Here is a 17,367-nt window from a genome sequence, read left to right on the forward strand (position 1 = left end):
TTGGTCATAGTCATCTTTCTCTTCCATCTCCTTTCAAACACACCCCTATCTCCGTATCTACTCAATGTGTCCTTAAAAAAAAAAAAAAAAAAAAACCATTGAGAGCCTGGGTGTGCTGGCCACATCTTTAATCCCAGCACTTGGAGGCAGAGGCAGGTGGACATCTGTGAGTTCTAAGCCAGCCTGGTCTACAAAGTGAGCCCAGGACAGCCAAGGCTACACAGAGAGACCTTGTCTCAAAAACCAAAACCAAACCAACCAACTACCTCCCTCCTAAACAAACAAGCCTCCTCCTGAAAAAAAAAAAAAAAAAAACCCACTGAGTCTAATTTGTATTGCCCAAATGCTCTTGGGAAATGGGCTATCCCCTAGAGGTGGGTTGGTCTACTAAAATGTCACACTCTCAAAGAAAGCTACCTCTTGCCAGTCGGTCCTCTGTTTCGGGTGGGACTTCCAGCTCTCTGTTTTTCACTTCATACTGGCATTTTTGTCCTGCCTCCGCTTGTCACAATTACTGTGAGTTCATTTATCAACTGCCTTATTGTAACAAAACAAAACAAAACAAAACACCAACCAAAAACCAAACCACTGTTTTCTTGTGGTCAGCATTATCCCAGATTTCAAATCACACTGTAGATTTCATAGTAGTAAAAATGGCATGATACTGACATAAAAACCGAAACATTGTTCAATGGCCTACGATTGGGGACTCAATATAAACCCACGTTTACAGTCATGTGATTTTTTTTTTAAACGAAGAGGCCGAAAATGTACATTGGAGAGAAGAAAGCATCTTCAACAAATGGTGCTGGCCAACCAGATTGCTACATGTAGGATAATGGAAATGGGTCCATATCGCGGACCCTGCACAAAACTCACACCAAATGGATCAAGGACCTCAACATAAGGCCAGCATAGTTTTAAAAAAAGTATTTAGCTTACAATATCAACCTTTATAGCGCCTCCCTGTTTCTAGTCAATCCCCACTTAAACCTTCCTACCATCCAGTACTCTCTCTGCACACTCATAGCACAAAGATCCCATTACCTCCTCGCTCCGCTCTGTTACGTCTCCTTTAGCCTCTCACACTCCCCTCTGGGATGCTTTGCTCTCTACACACACTTACTGTGATCAGAAATGAGACCCCAGTAAAAACTGGAAGCTAAAACCCAGCCAGGTGTGGTGGTGACACCTGTGATCTCAGCACTCAAGGAAGCAGAGGCAGGAGGATCTCTGTGAGTTCGAGGCCAGCCTGGTCTACAAGGTGAGTCCAGCACAGCCAAGGCTACACAGAGAAGCCCTGTCTCAAAAAAAAAAAAAAAAAAAAAAAAAAGAAAAGAAAAAGAAGCTAAGGTCCACAGAGGAGAGAGAATTTGTGTTTATCACTGTAAGTCTATTACTCAATATATTATTTCTCCAGTTTCATCCACTTTCAAACAGGTTCATTTTCAAACAAGCCAGAACTGACTTGAGAGACTGACTTGATCAAATCCAACACAGTTTTGCTTTTTTTTTTGTTTTGTTGTTGTTGCCAATGGTCTGACTTCTTGGCCTGTCCATGTTCTTTCTTTCTTTCTTTTTCCTTTTTGGTTTTTCGAGATAGGGTTTCTCTCTGTGTAGCCTTGGCTGTCCTAGACTCACTTTGTAGACTAGGCTGGTCTTGAACGCACAGTGACCCACCTTCTTCTGCCTCCTGAGTGCTGGGATCACAGGTGTCACCACCACACCTGGCTGGTAAATTATTCTTATTCTTACTTTGAAAGTGATGAACTGAGATGCAGGGAGGTCAGATGACACGTGGATAACCCCACAGCTTGGAGCAGAGTTGTGGCCACAGACCTTGGTCTGCGCAGTCCCTCACCACTCACCACTCCCTTTCCGTTCAGGAGCCATCCAGAGCACTGTCACTTATGACCTGGCTTTAGACCCTGGCCGCTCCCACGCCCGTGCCTTCTTTGATGAGACACAGAACAACACGCGCAGGCGCATCCAGGCCTTTGGATTGACACAGAAATGTGAAACCCTGAAGCTGTATTTACCAGTGAGCGGGCAAATGGCAGCTCTCCTGGGTAAGGGTGGGGGTGGCCTTGGGAAACTGAAGAAGGCAGATCCCCAAATCCCTACCATCTCTTAGGTCTGTGTGGAAGATTCTCTGAGTCCCATCATCTTGCGTCTCAATTATACCCTGGTCGGGGAGCCCTTGAGCTCATCCAGGGACCTTCGGCCGGTTCTGGCTATGGATGCTCAGAGGTTCTTCATGGCTATGGTGGGTCTCAGGATTGGGGCCTTGTGGGAGTAGAACAGAGGGAGCTCATAAAACATCTCTGTTTTATGTAATTACATTTAAACATTTCATTTTATTGCCCCATTCTACTGTTTCCTTTCCTTTCTATTCGTTTTTCTAGTTTCCCTTTGAGAAGAACTGTGGCAGTGACAGCATTTGCCAGGATGATCTCAGCATCACTATGCGTTTCACGGGGTGAGTTTCTTTCTGTTACTGATCCCCTCACACCCGAGTCAGTGTGTCCCTGGGTCCCTGAGGGAGCCCAGGCATCTTCAGAGATATTCACATGGCCCAAGGTTCCTAGTACCTGCTCTGTCAACGGCCTTAATCTCTCCAAGGGACTGCAGCCTCTCTCCATCAAAACAGACTCTCTTCAGGGAAGCCCACATGACCCGTCTTGTTATTCTCACAGCCTGGACACGTTGGTGGTGGGCGACCCCCGGGACTTCAACGTGGAGGTGACTGTAAGAAATGACGGTGAAGACTCCTATAGGACCCAGGCTACCATCTACTACCCACCTGGCTTGTCTTACCGGAAGGTGTCAGTGAACCAGGTAGCCAAGTCCTTCCTCAGTCCCTTGGCTCTACTTCTCTCACCCTGGTGGCTGGCAGCTGACCGTACTGTTTGCTCTCCCAGAAGCCTTGGCGTGTGACCACCTCTGAGTCCAGCTTTTCCGCCGAAGGGCATGGAGCTCTTAAGAGTACCACCTGGAACATCAACCTGCCCATCTTTCCTGCTAATTCCAAGGTCAGAGCATCAGCCCCCATTGTCCTTTTCCTCCTCTTCTCCTTTCTCCTCCCTTGTCCTAAGAAAGACGCAGGCCCTTTCTACAAACCAGCTTTATTGGGGCATAAAAACACCCCTTAAACTCACCCATTGTTACAGTTCAGTGGCTTTCAAGCATTCTCAGGATTAGGCATCCATCTGGGACCTGGCTGATACCCACGGGGTTCCTGATTGACCATCTCTGCATGACTCCCCCTCTCCTGGACATTTCCCATCCATGGACAACATGCAACTTGTGGTCCCTCAGCGTTTGGCCTCTTTCAACGATCATCATATTTCCAAAGGCCACTTACCTGCCAGTTCTGCTCTATTTATTTCTGAGCAATATTCTCTCCTGTGGGCAGAGCATGTTTGATTTATCCCAGTCAGTGGTTGGCGGACAATTGTTCTGTTTCTTCTTTGTTTCTAACCACTGTCTCCACTCTCCAATGCTAGGTCACCTTCACTGTCACATTTTATGTGGACTCTGATGCTTCCCTTGGGAACAAGCTGCTCCTCAAGGCCAATGTGACCAGGTACCTGTCCCCACACACTGCAGTCACCCTCCCCTCTGAGGCCCAGCCGCTCATCCAGGATGAATCTTTCCTTTCCCGGTTTTGATGACTAATTTACCCAACAACCGCTGCTTGAGCACCTACCTGTGTACCAGGCCATGTGTCAAGTGTGGGTGGGCCCAGCTAGCTCAGTCGGTAGAACATGAGACTCTTAATCTCAGGATTGTGGGTTCAAGCCCAATGTTGGGCTCCACTTGTTGGGTCTGTTTCTTAACAATTGAACTTTATTATACAACCCAACTAGTTACACAAAAGGGGAAAAAGGTTAAAGGGAAACAAGAGTGAACCTTCTGGTATCCATTCCACGGGATGGGTCCCTAGGTGTCTCTGGCCTGCGTGTTGGTCCGACCTGTTCACTGATCCTCTTCCCGATCCACGTGCACTCAAGGCCAGTCTGAACCTGCTGCTCCTCTCTGTTCTCTCTGCCTGCTTGTCTCTCACGTGCAAGGGGTGGTCTCCCTCTCCCATTGAGGGTCGATTAGAAACACAATAGTCCAGGTAGAGTCCCTTGGTCCCCTTCCTGAATTACAGGCCCAGGATGGCTCCACCCAGTCTATCTCAAGGTTAATCTCAGGGAGTATCTGTGGTGTGTCCAAGGCCAAAGCCCGCCAAGACTGCTTTCACTTGTGACAAAGCTTACAATCCTTCCCATACTAATTTACTCAACAACTGCCTTGTGTCAAGTGCTGGTGGGCAGAGGGTGGGTAATAAGACAGCTGTGGTTCCCTCCCTCACAGACGTCCAGTGGCACAGGCAGGAAAGGAATCTGGTGATTACAATATAGTATAAAGCAAACGATCAGGTGGTGACATTGGTAGGGGTGCCCGGTGTCCAGAGAAGACTCTTGAAGAAAGCGTATTTAGGTTGTGAGTAAGTCAAGCAAAGGCCAAAAGATGGAAGGAGACATGCACCAGGCAAACCCTGGATCTTGGAGGCAGCTGGGCATGCTCAGAACAGCTTACTCTTACGGGTCCTTGGGATGGGTGAAGGCTGACGACTTGCGTTGCATCCCCTGGAACCCATCTAAAGGTGGCAGGAGAGCACCGACTCTATGGAGCTGTAGTATATGGGTTGCTGGGTCTATGAACCCACCCACAGCAGGAATGAGCATAAATCAGTAGGGTCTGCAGTGGCAGGTCATCAGGGAAGGGCCAAGTTCAACCCCTGCAAGCCACATGGCGGAGGGAGCAAAGCGACTTCCATTAAGTTGTTTTCTGACCTCCGTGAGGTGGAGAGAGCTATGGGCTTTAGGATATGGGGACAGCCAACATGGAGACAGATTGGGCGCAGAGGGTGAGGGGAAGGGAGATGGAAAGGCTGAGCCTCAGCACTTAGAGTTACAGATCTGCCTTCCTTTCAGTGAGAACAACATGTCCAGGACCCACAGAACTGAGTTTCAGTTGGAGCTGCCAGTGAAGTATGCCGTCTACATGGTTGTCACCAGGTGCTGCTCCACTCCGCTGTCCCCCGACAGGCTGGACACAGCCAGCTTAGTGTTCATGAGCTGCTGCCCTGTGTTGTGCATACATACATGCACCTGTGTTCATAGACACACAAATGTGTGTGTGTGCGTGTGTGCATGTGTGTGTGTGTATGTATGTGTGTGTTTACCCTTGCCCAGACCCACACACTTGGTGTCTGGCCGACATTGTCCCCAAGGCCTGCACTGCCACCTTCCTGTTCTCTGCATATTTAGTTCAAGCCCCCTTCTCAGGATACCTTCATGTTTTGTCACCTGTTGTCTCCTCTTTTTTTTTTTTTTTTTCTTTCTTTTAGCGATGAGAGTTCTATCAAATACCTCAATTTCACAGCTTCAGAGATGACCAGTCAGACCATACAGCATCAGTACCGGGTGAGGAGCAGGGAAGTCTGGGTCCAGAGAGGATGCTGGGAGGGGGAAATTGCTGTAAAGAGAGGCAGGAAGCAGTTTTAGGAAGCATGAATACTGTGCTTCCTGTGTGTCGGGCACAGTGCCAAGTTTGTTCTGGCCCCATATGTATACACACACTTATACACATATACACTTGCACTCACACACACACATGCTTGCACTTACATACACACATGCTTGCACTCACACACATATATGCACAATACACATACCTTATGTGTACTTTCATGCACAATTGCACATGCACACACTCACATATATACACACCCCACACTCATAAACAGATTCTTTCTTTCTCTCTCTCTCTCTCTCTCTCTCTCTCTCTCTCTCTCTCTCTCTCTCTCTCTCTCTCTCTCCCTCTCATTTGTGTGCCTATGAACCCTCTATCACTCTTGGTGTCCCTTGTTTACAGATAGAGAAACTAAGGGCCAGAGAAACTTAAATGTCTGGATTCTCACAACTGGCAAGTGGCAGCGCTAGAAGCTAGGATGAGTCGGTCTGGCTCGGCTGCGTGGTTGGTGTTTGTTCACGCGCTCCCATCTTCCTGAGAGCAGGATGCTTAAGCCTTATTCTGTGGTCCTGGGCTGTAGGAAATGAGCCAATGAGCTAGCTGGACCACAAGGCTAGCGTTCTCACCCCCTCCTCTCTCATGTAGTTCAGTAATCTGGGCCAGAGGAGCCTCCCCATCAGTGTGATCTTCTGGGTCCCTGTCCAGCTTAACAAGGTGCCCGTATGGGATGATCCCCAGGTCATCTTCGCCCAGGTGAGTCCAGCTGGGTCCCCAAAGTTCAGGTCTTTCCTAAGATCTCTTTCTTGCCTCTTCTGACTCTCTCTCTGGCCTGGGCTGTTACTCTGCTGGTTGGAACCACAGCCCTCATTTCTGTCTCTTCTCGGTGTCTTGTCTTCCCTCAGAACCTCTCAAGTGTTTGTCACACAGAGCAGACATCCCCCTCCCACTCCAAGTTCCAGGAAGAGCTTGAGAAGACCCCAGTGCTGGTAAGACCATGGGGGGGCCCCGGCCGCGAGACCACATGCACGCTCATCAGGGTCGTCCCTTGGTCAGCGTTTCTTTGTCTTTCCTCTTCCAGAACTGCTCTGTTGCTGTCTGTAAGAGAATCCAGTGTGACCTCCCATCCTTCAACACTCAGGAAACGTTCAATGTCACCCTCGAGGGCAAGCTGTCATTTGACTGGTACATCAAGGTAAGCTTATGCTGTGTTCTGAGACTCTCAGTATAGCCGTAATGGTCCGCGGAGGCCAGGCCTGGCACCCACTCTGCTCTCCCCCACAGACTTCTCATGACCACCTCCTCCTTGTGAGCAATGCTGAGATCTCGTTTAATGACTCCGAGTTTGCCCTGCTGCCAGGCCAGGAGCAGTTTGTGAAGTCTCAGGTACCCTTCTCAGGCTCTGGTGGGACGGGGGTGGGAGGGTGAGGCTGTTAGAGGGAGGAGGAAGCTGGGATGGTGGATCTTATCTCTGGGTTGGCAAGACAAGCAGGTGTGAAGAGAAGTGAGGCCTGTGGTCGGTGGTGTGGGCTGTAGGGAGCAGTTAGCCCCTGAGCTCAGGGATCTTTCCAGAAGGTTGAGGTGTGATCTCTTCTGCCTGTACCCTGCTTCTCTTCCTCCTTCCCTAGACGCAGACCAAAGTGGAGCCGTACGAAGTTCACAACCCCGTCCCACTCATTGTGGGCAGCTCCATCGGGGGGCTGGTGCTCCTGGCGCTCATCACTGCTGGCCTGTACAAGGTGCTCCTCAATCCGTCTTCTCTCAGCCCCCTCTCCCTACTCCTCAGCAGCTCCATTGCTGGCCTTGGCTCAGTATTGCTGCCAACCATATGGCTTTGGGCACGTTGGAGGCTCTCTCAGTGCCCAGATACTATTATCACCCATTTTACAAAGAAAATCGGCTTAATACATGCGGAACTCCCAGGATGGCTGCGGTTTACAATGACCGCTGTGTAAAGAGTGACTGGCCCCAGCACTGGTGCTGCTGTTTCTCTCCCTGCCTGACTTCTCCTGGCTCCTTTCTATTTACTGCCCTGTCAGCCTTCTCCTTGCTTGGTCCCGTTGTCTGTCTCTGTCTCTCTCCTGATCTGTGTGACCTTGACCTGCAGCCATGGATTCTGTGGCCTCACCCATTGTCTCTGCCCTGATAGCTCGGCTTTTTCAAGCGGCAATACAAGGACATGATGAGTGAAGCTGCTCCTCAAGATGCCCCACCTCAGTAATGGCTTTCTCCATGCAGCGAGCTCCCCAACAGCAAGCGGGTCTCGACGGTCCGACCAACACCCAGGTCCTGAGGCTGATGGGCAGACATTGTCCTTTAGGAGACTGTTGCAGTGGTGTCTTATACAAAAATGGCTTAGGAGTTCGGTGTGTGTGTGTGCATGTGTGTGTACCCATGTGTGTATGCGCATGTGCATGTGTGTCTCACACATTTCTTGCATGTGGGCAATGCCTTGAATGCATTTTCTTGGAAGGAAAAGAATCTCGTGGGTTTCCTAGGGCAGACACTAATGGACCCTTCTCTGGCAAGGTGACGAGTTCCTTGTAGGTAAGCATAGCAAAATACTGTGGCTGCCCTGTCTGAAAGAAGTAACATTTTCTTTTCTTTTAAATTTTATTTTATGTGCATTGGTATGGGGGCAAGGATGTCAGATCCCTTGGAACTGGAATTACAGACAGTTGTGAACTGCCATATGGGTGCTGGGAATTGAACCCGGGGCCTTTGGAAGAGTGGACAGTGCTCTTAACCACTGAGCCATCTCTCCAGCCCGGAAGTAACATTTTCTTGGGTGGATGAGCTGCAGACTTGCAGAGAATACAAGAAAGGCTGGACATGGAGTAAAGAACTGGTGGCCAACAAGGGTGTCCAAAGAGTCAGAAACCCCACCACCACCTAATCATTTATTATTGTAGCGCTAATCTAAATATGCATTGATCAAACTGTCCACAGTACAAAAATCAAAAGACACCTGAGAATGGTAAAAGGTAGAGTTGTGTAGCTCATGGCAGAGTGCTTGTCTGTTGTATGCAAGGCTTTGGGCTCAGTGGGCAACACTGAAAACCAAGCACAGCAAAACCAAACCAAGCCAAAAAGTGTACAGTGTTGGGGTTGAATCCTCGGAGTATTCAAGTCTGTATGTTTAGAATCTACTTCAGAAAGATTGTAGGTATCTGTACACACATACACACACACACACACACACACACACACACTGGTTTAAACAAGTGGCAACACACTTTTTTACTACTATGCATGTCTTTTTATTAATATGCTCAAATAATTTTATGTATGATGTAAGTTAGCTGAGAGTACGCCCCTGTGACTGTAATGTATTTAACCAGTCTCCCTTGAATATATTATTTCCAACCTCTTGCTAGTATGAACAATGTTGAGTTAATAAATTGGTCATATCTAACTTTTACATATGTATAAGTATAATTTATTGGATATTTCTAGAAGTTTCTCTTCTACTTGAAGTGAGCCCAAAATAAAAATCTGAGAGGAAGATGAACTTGGTAGTATACACGTATAATCCTTTCTACTCAGGAGGCAGAGGCAACGTTGTGCGTTCAAGGCCAGCCTGGGCTAAGAGTGACATCAAGGCCAGCCTGGGCTAAGAGTGACATCAAGGCCAGCCCTAGTAACTTATCAAGACCTTTCTCAACAAAAGAAGTGAACAGACAAGCTTAGTGGTTGAACACTTTCTTAGCATGCTTGAGGCCCTTTATCCTCAGGAAGCTTCCCTCACCCCAACCCCTGCAAAGGATTCAAGTGAGAGAGGCGTCTCACAAAATCCCTACAGGTAGAGGGCATTGTCTGTGGGAATGGAAGGCAGATGGCAGCCAATGGGAAGCTCTGTGAAGCTCTGGAACTTGTGGGAGACAGTAAATAATACACATCTGAGTGTCGTCCAGGGGCAGAGGGAGGTGCACCATTTCCACATGGTTATCAACTCAAGTGTGTGTGTGTGTATGCATGCAGAATTTCCACATGGTTATCAACTCAAATATGTGTGTGTGTGTGTATGCATGCAGCATTTCCACATGGTTATCAACTCAAATATATGTATTTATTTATATGTGTGTGTGTGTGTGTGTGTGTGTGTGTGTGTGTATGTATGTGTGCACGCTCCACTTCCATATGGTTATCAACTCAAATATATATATGTTAGTGGGGAGAGAGTGTAAATCCCTTGACTCTTCTGGCCTGCAATAAATATGAGTGGAGTAGAGTCCAGTGGTCAGAGCCAGAGGTGCTGCCAGTTGGAAGAACACAGGCCCTGGGAAGGCCCGTGGGATATGGCTGAGGCATCGCCAGCACTGGCCAGCAAGAACAGACAGGAAAGTGTGATGGCCGTTATCTAGACGGCCTCCATCTTCACGGGGAGCCCCAGTGCCCATCTCTTGCACCTTTGTGAATGTGGCAACCACACCCTTAGCCTGGAAAGCACCTGCTCCAATTTTACACTAGTCTGGCTAAGTAAGTGGCTGTCACTTCCTGTTTGCTAATATTTAAATTTCATTTATGGAGAAACAGAGCTTCCTCCTACCTCATCCTCCCAAGTAGTTGCAAATATGGATGCAAATCGTCTTGTCCAACTTGGCTGGCTTTTATTTTGCTTTTTGTTTTTGTTTGGGTTTTCGAGACAGGGTTTCTCTATGTTAACTTGGCTGTCTTGGGCTCGCTTTGTAGACCAGGCTGCCCTCGAACTCACAGTGACCCTCCTGCCTCTGCCTCCCAAGTGCTGGGATTAAAGGCGTGCGCTACCATCCCCTGGCTTATTTTGTATAAAAGAAAGATGTGAATTTCATGCTATTCACTGAGGTACAAGAGGACAGTTGTGGGCTGGGCATTTGTTCCACTTGCTCCAGATGTGGAAGGGAGGGGCTTGCTTCTTCCTGCGGAGATGGAGGAAGGCGTGGTTGGCGTGTAGTGTGGGCGTGTCTTCCTTAGCTGCTTGCCCAGTGTTAAGAGATGGAAACGTTCTTCCTATGGCATCCTGAAGAGAGGGCCCTTTGAATGGTGATTAAAATTAGGTGAGGTCATCAGGGTAGCGTTGCCACAACGGGGTCCTGGTGATGTAATAAGAAGAGAGTCCTTTTGGTACAGACTCAAGGTCCTCCTCCCTCTTCCTGCCTTCCGACTGTCTCTTCGGACTTACTCTTAGCCCTGCCTGCACGAGCCCCTCCTCTCACCACACCTTCAGTCTTTGGAGATGCTGCCTCTTAGTGTGGACCAAGGATCCCCCTACTTCCTTACCACTGGCCCTCTCAGCCTTTCCTCCTAGGCCATCTCTACCCCTCATGTCACCCACCAACACACAGCCACCACACTTGCCTAGAATCCAAACTGGGCAATGGTAACCAAAGGACAGAAGACGCCCCGACAAAGATGGAGCCCGATATCTACAGTGAGAAACACCTCAAACATCATAACTTCAGACATGTGGGTCTCAGGTACAGGAACGCAAGCATGAGCATCCAAGACAATACGCCTCCTCCGGAAGCCAGCAACCCTACTGAAACAGGCCTGGATAAAAGCAATTTGGTTGAAGTACAAGACAATTGCTTCAATTATGTTCAAGGACCTTAAACAGGATATGAATAGTTGTCATAATTAAGTCTGTAAAAACACAGTTTAATTAGACAATGAAGATATATCAAAATATGAAATTAGAATTTGACAAAGAAACAGAGTCATGGAAAAGTCAAACTGAAATAAAGCTGGAAATGAAAAATTCAAAATGTTAAACAAAAACCTCAGAGGTAAGCCTCACCAACGAAGTATAAAACACAGAACACAGAGTATTAGGCATTTAAGACAAGATAGAAATAAATGGGACACATCAGATTTAAAATGTCTAAAAATATTCAAGCACAAAACATCCAGGAAATCTGGGACACTATGAAAAGACCAAATCTACAAATAAGAGAAACAGAGAAAATAGGAGAAACACAAGTCAAAGACACAGAAAATCTTTTCTAAACAATATCATAGAGGAAATTTCCCCCAACCTAAGGAATCAGGTGCCTATTGAGGTACAAGAAGGCTACAGAATATAAAATAGGACCAGGAAAAATTCCCCATGACACATATCAGAATACTACATGTACAGAGCAAAGAAAGAATATTAAAAGCTGCAAGGGAAAAAGACCAAGTCCATTGGCAGGGCCATCAGAATAACATCTTGCTTTGACCACATATTAAGACATAAAACAAGTCTCGACAGATACTGAAATAAAATCATACATCATATCTGACCACCATAGATTAAAGATGAATATCAACAATGACAGAAATATTATAAAGTATACAAGAATTATAAAGTATACAGAAATATTATAAAGTATACAAACTCATAGAAACAGGACAACTCACTACTGAATGAAAAACAGATCAAGACAGTAATAAAGAAGAAAATTAAAACCTTTTTTAAAAGAAGATTTACTTATTACGTATACAGTGCTCTGCCTGCATGTACACCTGCAGGCCAGAAGAGAGGATCAGATCACATTATAGATGATTGTGAGCCACCGTGTGGTTGCTGGGAATTGAACTCATGACCTCTGGAAGAACAGTCAGTGCTCTTAACCTCTGAGCCATCTCTCCAGCCCCTAAAAACTTTTAAGAATTGGATGAAAATGCAAACACAATATATCCAAGCTTATGAGACACAATGAAAGCATTTCTGTGAGGCAAGCTCATAGCACTAACTGTGTACATCAAAAAAACTGTAGAGATCTCATTTGAGTAACTTAACAACATACTTGAAAGTTCTAGAACAACAAAAAGAAAAAACAACCAAAAAGAGTGTAGTTGAGATATAATCAAACTCAGGGCCAAAATCAATAAAATAGAAACAAACAAACAAACAAAAAAAAAAACAATGTAAAAAAAAAATCAAGAAAACAAAGAGTTGGTTCTTTGATAAAATAAAAAAGATTGACAGACTTTTAGCCAAATTAACCAAAAGATGAGAGAGAAGACACACACTGATAAATCTAGGGATGAAAGGAGGCATTACAACAGACACTGAGGAAATCTAGAAAAACACAAGGGTAAACTCTAAAAACTGGTATCCCACCAAATTGAAAAATCTGAAAGAAATAGATAAAATTCTTGATGTATACAACTTACCAAAGTTAACTCAAGGTAAAATAATCAATTTAAACAGACTTTTAACCCCCCTTGCCACTGCTGCCCTCATACTAAAACCAAACAAAGATTTGACACAAAAGAAAATTGTAGACCAATATCCCCATGAACATATATGCAAAAATTCTTAGCAAAATACTTGCAAACTGAATCCAAGAACACATCAAAAAGATTTTCCACCATGATCAAGTAGATCTCTCCATCTCAGAGATGCAGGGGTAGTTCAACATACACAAATCAATAAACGTTATCCACCACATAAACATATTGAGAGACAAAAACCACACGATCGTCTCACGAGGCGCAGAAAAGGCCTTTGACAATATCCAATGCCTCTTCATGGTATAAGTTCTGAAGAGACTAGGGATACACAGGACCACAATGAAGGCAGTTTACACCAAGCCCTCAGCTAACATCAACTTAAATGGAGAAAAACTCAAAGCATTTCTACTACAATTAGCATGTACAAGATTGTACACATTCTCCATACCTGTTCACTATAGTGCATAAAGTCTTAGCCAGAGAATAAGACAACTGAAGGAGACCAAGGGCCTACAAACAGTAGAGGAAGAGGTCACGTGTCTTTATTTGCAGATGATACTGTTTTATTCATAAAAGACCCTAAAAACTCCACCAGGAGATTTCTACAACTGATAAATATTTTGGCAATGTAACTGGACACAAAATTAACACACAAAAGTCAATAGCTCTCCTAGACACAAATGAAAGACTGAGAAAAAAATCATGGAAATTTTACCTTTCACAGTAGTCTAAAAAAAAAAATGAGACAACTCGAACCAAGTAAGTGAAAGACTTGTATAATAAAAAATATTAGGACATCAAAGAGAGAAATTAAAGAAGACACCAAAAGATGAAAGACTCTCCCGTGCTCATTGATTGGTGGAATTAATACTGTGACAATGCCCATCTTACCCAAAGCAATCTACTGATTTGATGCAGTCCCTATAAAAATTCTAACACAATTTTCCAGAGAATTTGAAAAGACACTTTTCAGCTTCATATAGAAATATAAAACCCCCAGTATAGCTAAAACAACCCTGAGTAATAAAAGAAATGCTAGAGGTATCACCATCCCTGATTTTAAGTTGGACTACAGAGCTATAGTAATAAAAACAACATGGCATTGGCATAAAAACAGTCACCTTGATAAATGGAATTGAAGAACCAGATGTGTCTACACACCTGTGGACTTTTTTTTTTTTTTTTCCTTTTACAAAGAAGCCAAAATTGGAGAAAAGAGAGCATCTTCAACAAACGGTACTGGTCAAACGGAATGCCTTTGTATAAAAGAAAGCAAATAGAATCCTGTTCATCACCCCACACAAGATGTCAAGTGGATCCAGGACCAGCGTGGATACCCTGAATCTGATAGAGGAGAAAGTGGGGGATAGGCTTGAGTTCATCAGACCAGGAAAAGATGTTCTGAACAGGACACGCGTGGCACGGGCACTAAGAACAACAGTTATTGCTCTCTCCTCCAGCCCAGCAAGATGCCCAAGGCAAAGAAGACCAAGGGGAAGAAGGTGACCCCGCCCCCCTCCCCGCCGTGGTGAAGAAACAGGAAGCTAAAAAGGTGGTCAATCCTTTGTTCGACACCCAAGAACTTCAGTACCGGGCAGGATATCCAATCCAAAAGAAATCTCACTCGCTTCGTTAAATGGCCCCGCTGCATCAGGCTACAGCGGCAAAGGGCCCTCCTTTATAAATGGCTCAAAGTACCTCCTGCCATTAACCAGCTCACCCAGGCCCTGGATCGGCAAACAGCCACCCAGCAGCTTAAGCTTGCCCACAAGTACAGGCCAGAGACAAAACACGAGAAGAAGCTAAGGCTACTGGCACATGCTGAGAAGAAAGCTGCTGGGAAAGGGGGCGTCCCAACTATGAGACCACCTGTCCTTCGAGCAGGGGTCAGTGCAGTCACCACCTTGGTGGAGAACAAGAAGGCTCAGCTGGTGGTGACTGCCCATGATGTAGACCCCATTGAGCTGGTGGTCTTCCTGCCTGCCCTATGTGGAAAGATGGGGGTCCCCTACTGATTCATCAGGGGAAAGACCAGGCCGGGGCGGCTGGTCCACAGGAAGACTTGCACCACCGTTGCCTTCACACAGGTTAACTCGGAAGGCAAGGGTGCTCTGGTTAAGCTGGTGGGAGCTACTAGGGCCAATTACAATGACAGATAGGAGGAGATCCATCGCCACTCGGGGAACAACCTCCTGGATCCTAAATCCTCGCATTACCAAGCTGGAAAAGGCAAAGGCTAAAGAATTGGCCACTAAACTGGGTTAAATGTACACTGCTGAGGTTTCTGTACATAAATATAATTACAAAATTAAAAAAAAGAACAACGGTTATTGGGACCTCATGGAACTGAAAAGTGTTGGAACGGCAAAGGACACAATCATTTGGGTGAAGTGGCAGGCTACAGAGTTCGAAAGGTTCCTTACCGATTACACATTTGATAAAGGGTTAGTATCTAAAATATATGAAGAACTAAAAAAAACCAAAAAACCAAAAAAACCTGGATATCAAGAAAACAAATAGCCCAATTTAAAAATGGGGCACAGACTAAGAAGAGAACTCTCAAAAGGTGAAATGCAAACAATGAAGAAATGTTTAAAGATGTGTTCAACATCCTTAGCCCTTAGGGAAATGCAAATGAAAACTACTTAGAGATTTCATCTCACTCCAGTCGGAGTGGGCAAGATCAATAAAATAAATGACAGCTCATGCTGGCGAGGATGCAGGGAAAGAACGCTTATCCACTGCTGATGCGAGTCCACTTGTACACCCACAAGGAAATCAGGGCGGAGGATCCTCAGGACTCTAGGGCTACCTAAAGACCCAGCTACACCACTCCTGCGCATATACAGACATACTTGTTCATCCATGTCTGTTGCTGCTTTATTCATAATAGCCAGACATTGGAAACAGCTTAGGTGTTTATCAGCTGATAACTGGGTAAAGTACGCTTACACAACTGAATATTAGTCAGCTGTTAAGAAATGAAATTGTGTAATTTGCTAGTTCATGGATGGTTAGAAAAAAAAATCATCCTGCGTAAGTTAACTCAGACCCCCTAAAAATCCCAGTTATTATTTACTTTCTTTTATAGGTGAATGTTGGCTTTTAAGTCTTTGATATGCGTGCTGCAATTCATACATCTAACCACAGAGCTTAGGTACTTAGTAAGGACTAGGAGGAGGAGGGACTGCCCAACGAAGGGAACATAGACTATATTGTTGTAAAGGAATGGGGAAAACTGGAATGGAAGGATTGAATGGGAAGGGAAAAGGGATGGGAAGGGAAGGAGTATGGGGAGGGAAAACAAACCCCAAGAAGGGCTTGACAAGTCGCCATATTGGAAGCCTACAACCATAGAAGCTTCCTGAAATATGTACATATATGAAAAAGATCTAAATGGAGCCACCAAACAATGTGGGAGGCAAAGCCCCAAGTGAACCTTTTCTTTTTTTTTCCCACACTAAGAGAAATCTCTAGTGACAGAAATAGGTTACAGCTAGTTGAGTCATTGGTCAAAGGGCTACCCAAGAAATCCCCAGATACCGCAGGCTGTTGCTAAGGTTTCTCTCCACAAACTGATGCTAACCTCTATTGTTGAAAGCAATCTTTACATGTCTCATCAGACATGGAAAGGTTGAGCTGGTGCCTAACTAGAGGCTTCTCTCCTACTGACTGCACTTCGTGGTTCTAGAAGGTTCTCTATGTGTTACCCAAAAAGAAAAGCAACCATCAACTCAGCTACAAACCTGCAATCTACAAAGCCAATCTGCTTACACGATACGCTGCTTTAACAGTACCGTAAATGTTATGGGTGTAACCAACTTCTGTTTGTTTGTTTCCCCCAACCACTTTCTCATTAGATTTAAGACCCGCTATGCAGAATCCATACCTGACGCGACTAGGGTAGCCAAGAACCTGAGACTGGATAAGTCATGGATCTAGGGGGAAACCAAATAGCGATAACATGACTTTGAATGATACTCACCTATACCCATAGGTCAGGGCCTCAGTTAACCATCACCAGAGAAACTTCTTCTTGCAGTGATGGGGAGTAACACAAAGACTCACAACTGGACAACGTAAGGTAAAAGATCTGAGCCCACTTCCTGGCTCGAAAACCTACTGAAACCCACGAATCCCTGAGCACAAACCCTCACCACTCCCTTGACTGAAATCTCACCAACCCTCCCCCCCCCCCGGAAATCTCCAGGGTGCACTGTGTATTCAGATGCCGATTTCTGTGCCCAGAGAGATCTGGTTGCCGTCCAATGGGCGTTGCCGTTTCTATGAAGAATCTGCGGTCTCAATGTTGTTTAAAAATTGTTGTTCGTCACCTCTGATTGGTTAATAAAGAGCTGACCAGCCTATAGCTGGGCAGGAGAGGGAAGGATGCAGGAATAGCCAGGGGCATTAGGTGGAGGAGAAGAGAGTGAAGGGTTCGCCATGGATGGAGCAGGAACACCCAGGGTGAGACTAAGGTGGCAAGTCTCATGGGACCCGTGGCTGGGAAGCAACCGGGCTGGTATAACTGGCTTAGATCAACATCTGCTCAGCTGTACTGCTTCAAGCTTGTTAATAAATGTAATTAGTCTCTATGTCAGTATTTGGGAGTTAAATGGGTTTCAAAAAAGCCCCTACCTTATACTA

General features: G+C 45.7%; 1 protein-coding gene, 1 non-coding gene and 1 pseudogene across 2 annotated transcripts in view; all 3 read left to right on the top strand.

Annotated features, from left to right (window-relative positions):
* Itgam (integrin subunit alpha M) overlaps positions 1-7,781 on the top strand; it is a 39,274-nt gene extending 31,493 nt beyond the window's left edge. The window contains exons 18-31 of the mRNA XM_051145378.1: positions 1,887-2,041; positions 2,135-2,266; positions 2,406-2,479; positions 2,697-2,838; positions 2,925-3,032; positions 3,507-3,586; positions 4,986-5,069; positions 5,402-5,477; positions 6,172-6,279; positions 6,429-6,512; positions 6,605-6,718; positions 6,808-6,909; positions 7,152-7,262; positions 7,673-7,781. Of these exons, the coding sequence (XP_051001335.1) occupies positions 1,887-2,041; positions 2,135-2,266; positions 2,406-2,479; positions 2,697-2,838; positions 2,925-3,032; positions 3,507-3,586; positions 4,986-5,069; positions 5,402-5,477; positions 6,172-6,279; positions 6,429-6,512; positions 6,605-6,718; positions 6,808-6,909; positions 7,152-7,262; positions 7,673-7,744 (1,442 nt within the window). The 3' untranslated portion in view covers positions 7,745-7,781. The remainder of the gene's footprint in view (positions 1-1,886; positions 2,042-2,134; positions 2,267-2,405; positions 2,480-2,696; positions 2,839-2,924; positions 3,033-3,506; positions 3,587-4,985; positions 5,070-5,401; positions 5,478-6,171; positions 6,280-6,428; positions 6,513-6,604; positions 6,719-6,807; positions 6,910-7,151; positions 7,263-7,672) is intronic.
* On the top strand, positions 3,743-3,815 carry Trnak-cuu (transfer RNA lysine (anticodon CUU)). The gene has a single exon. It is a non-coding gene; the product is annotated as a tRNA-Lys (tRNA).
* A 6,408-nt stretch (positions 7,782-14,189) lies between the features above and the next one.
* LOC127189941 (60S ribosomal protein L7a-like) lies at positions 14,190-15,193 on the top strand (annotated as a pseudogene).
* The last annotated feature ends 2,174 nt before the right edge of the window (positions 15,194-17,367 follow it).

Source organism: Acomys russatus, chromosome 5 (genome assembly GCF_903995435.1).
Source record: "Acomys russatus chromosome 5, mAcoRus1.1, whole genome shotgun sequence".
NCBI lineage: Eukaryota > Metazoa > Chordata > Mammalia > Rodentia > Muridae > Acomys > Acomys russatus.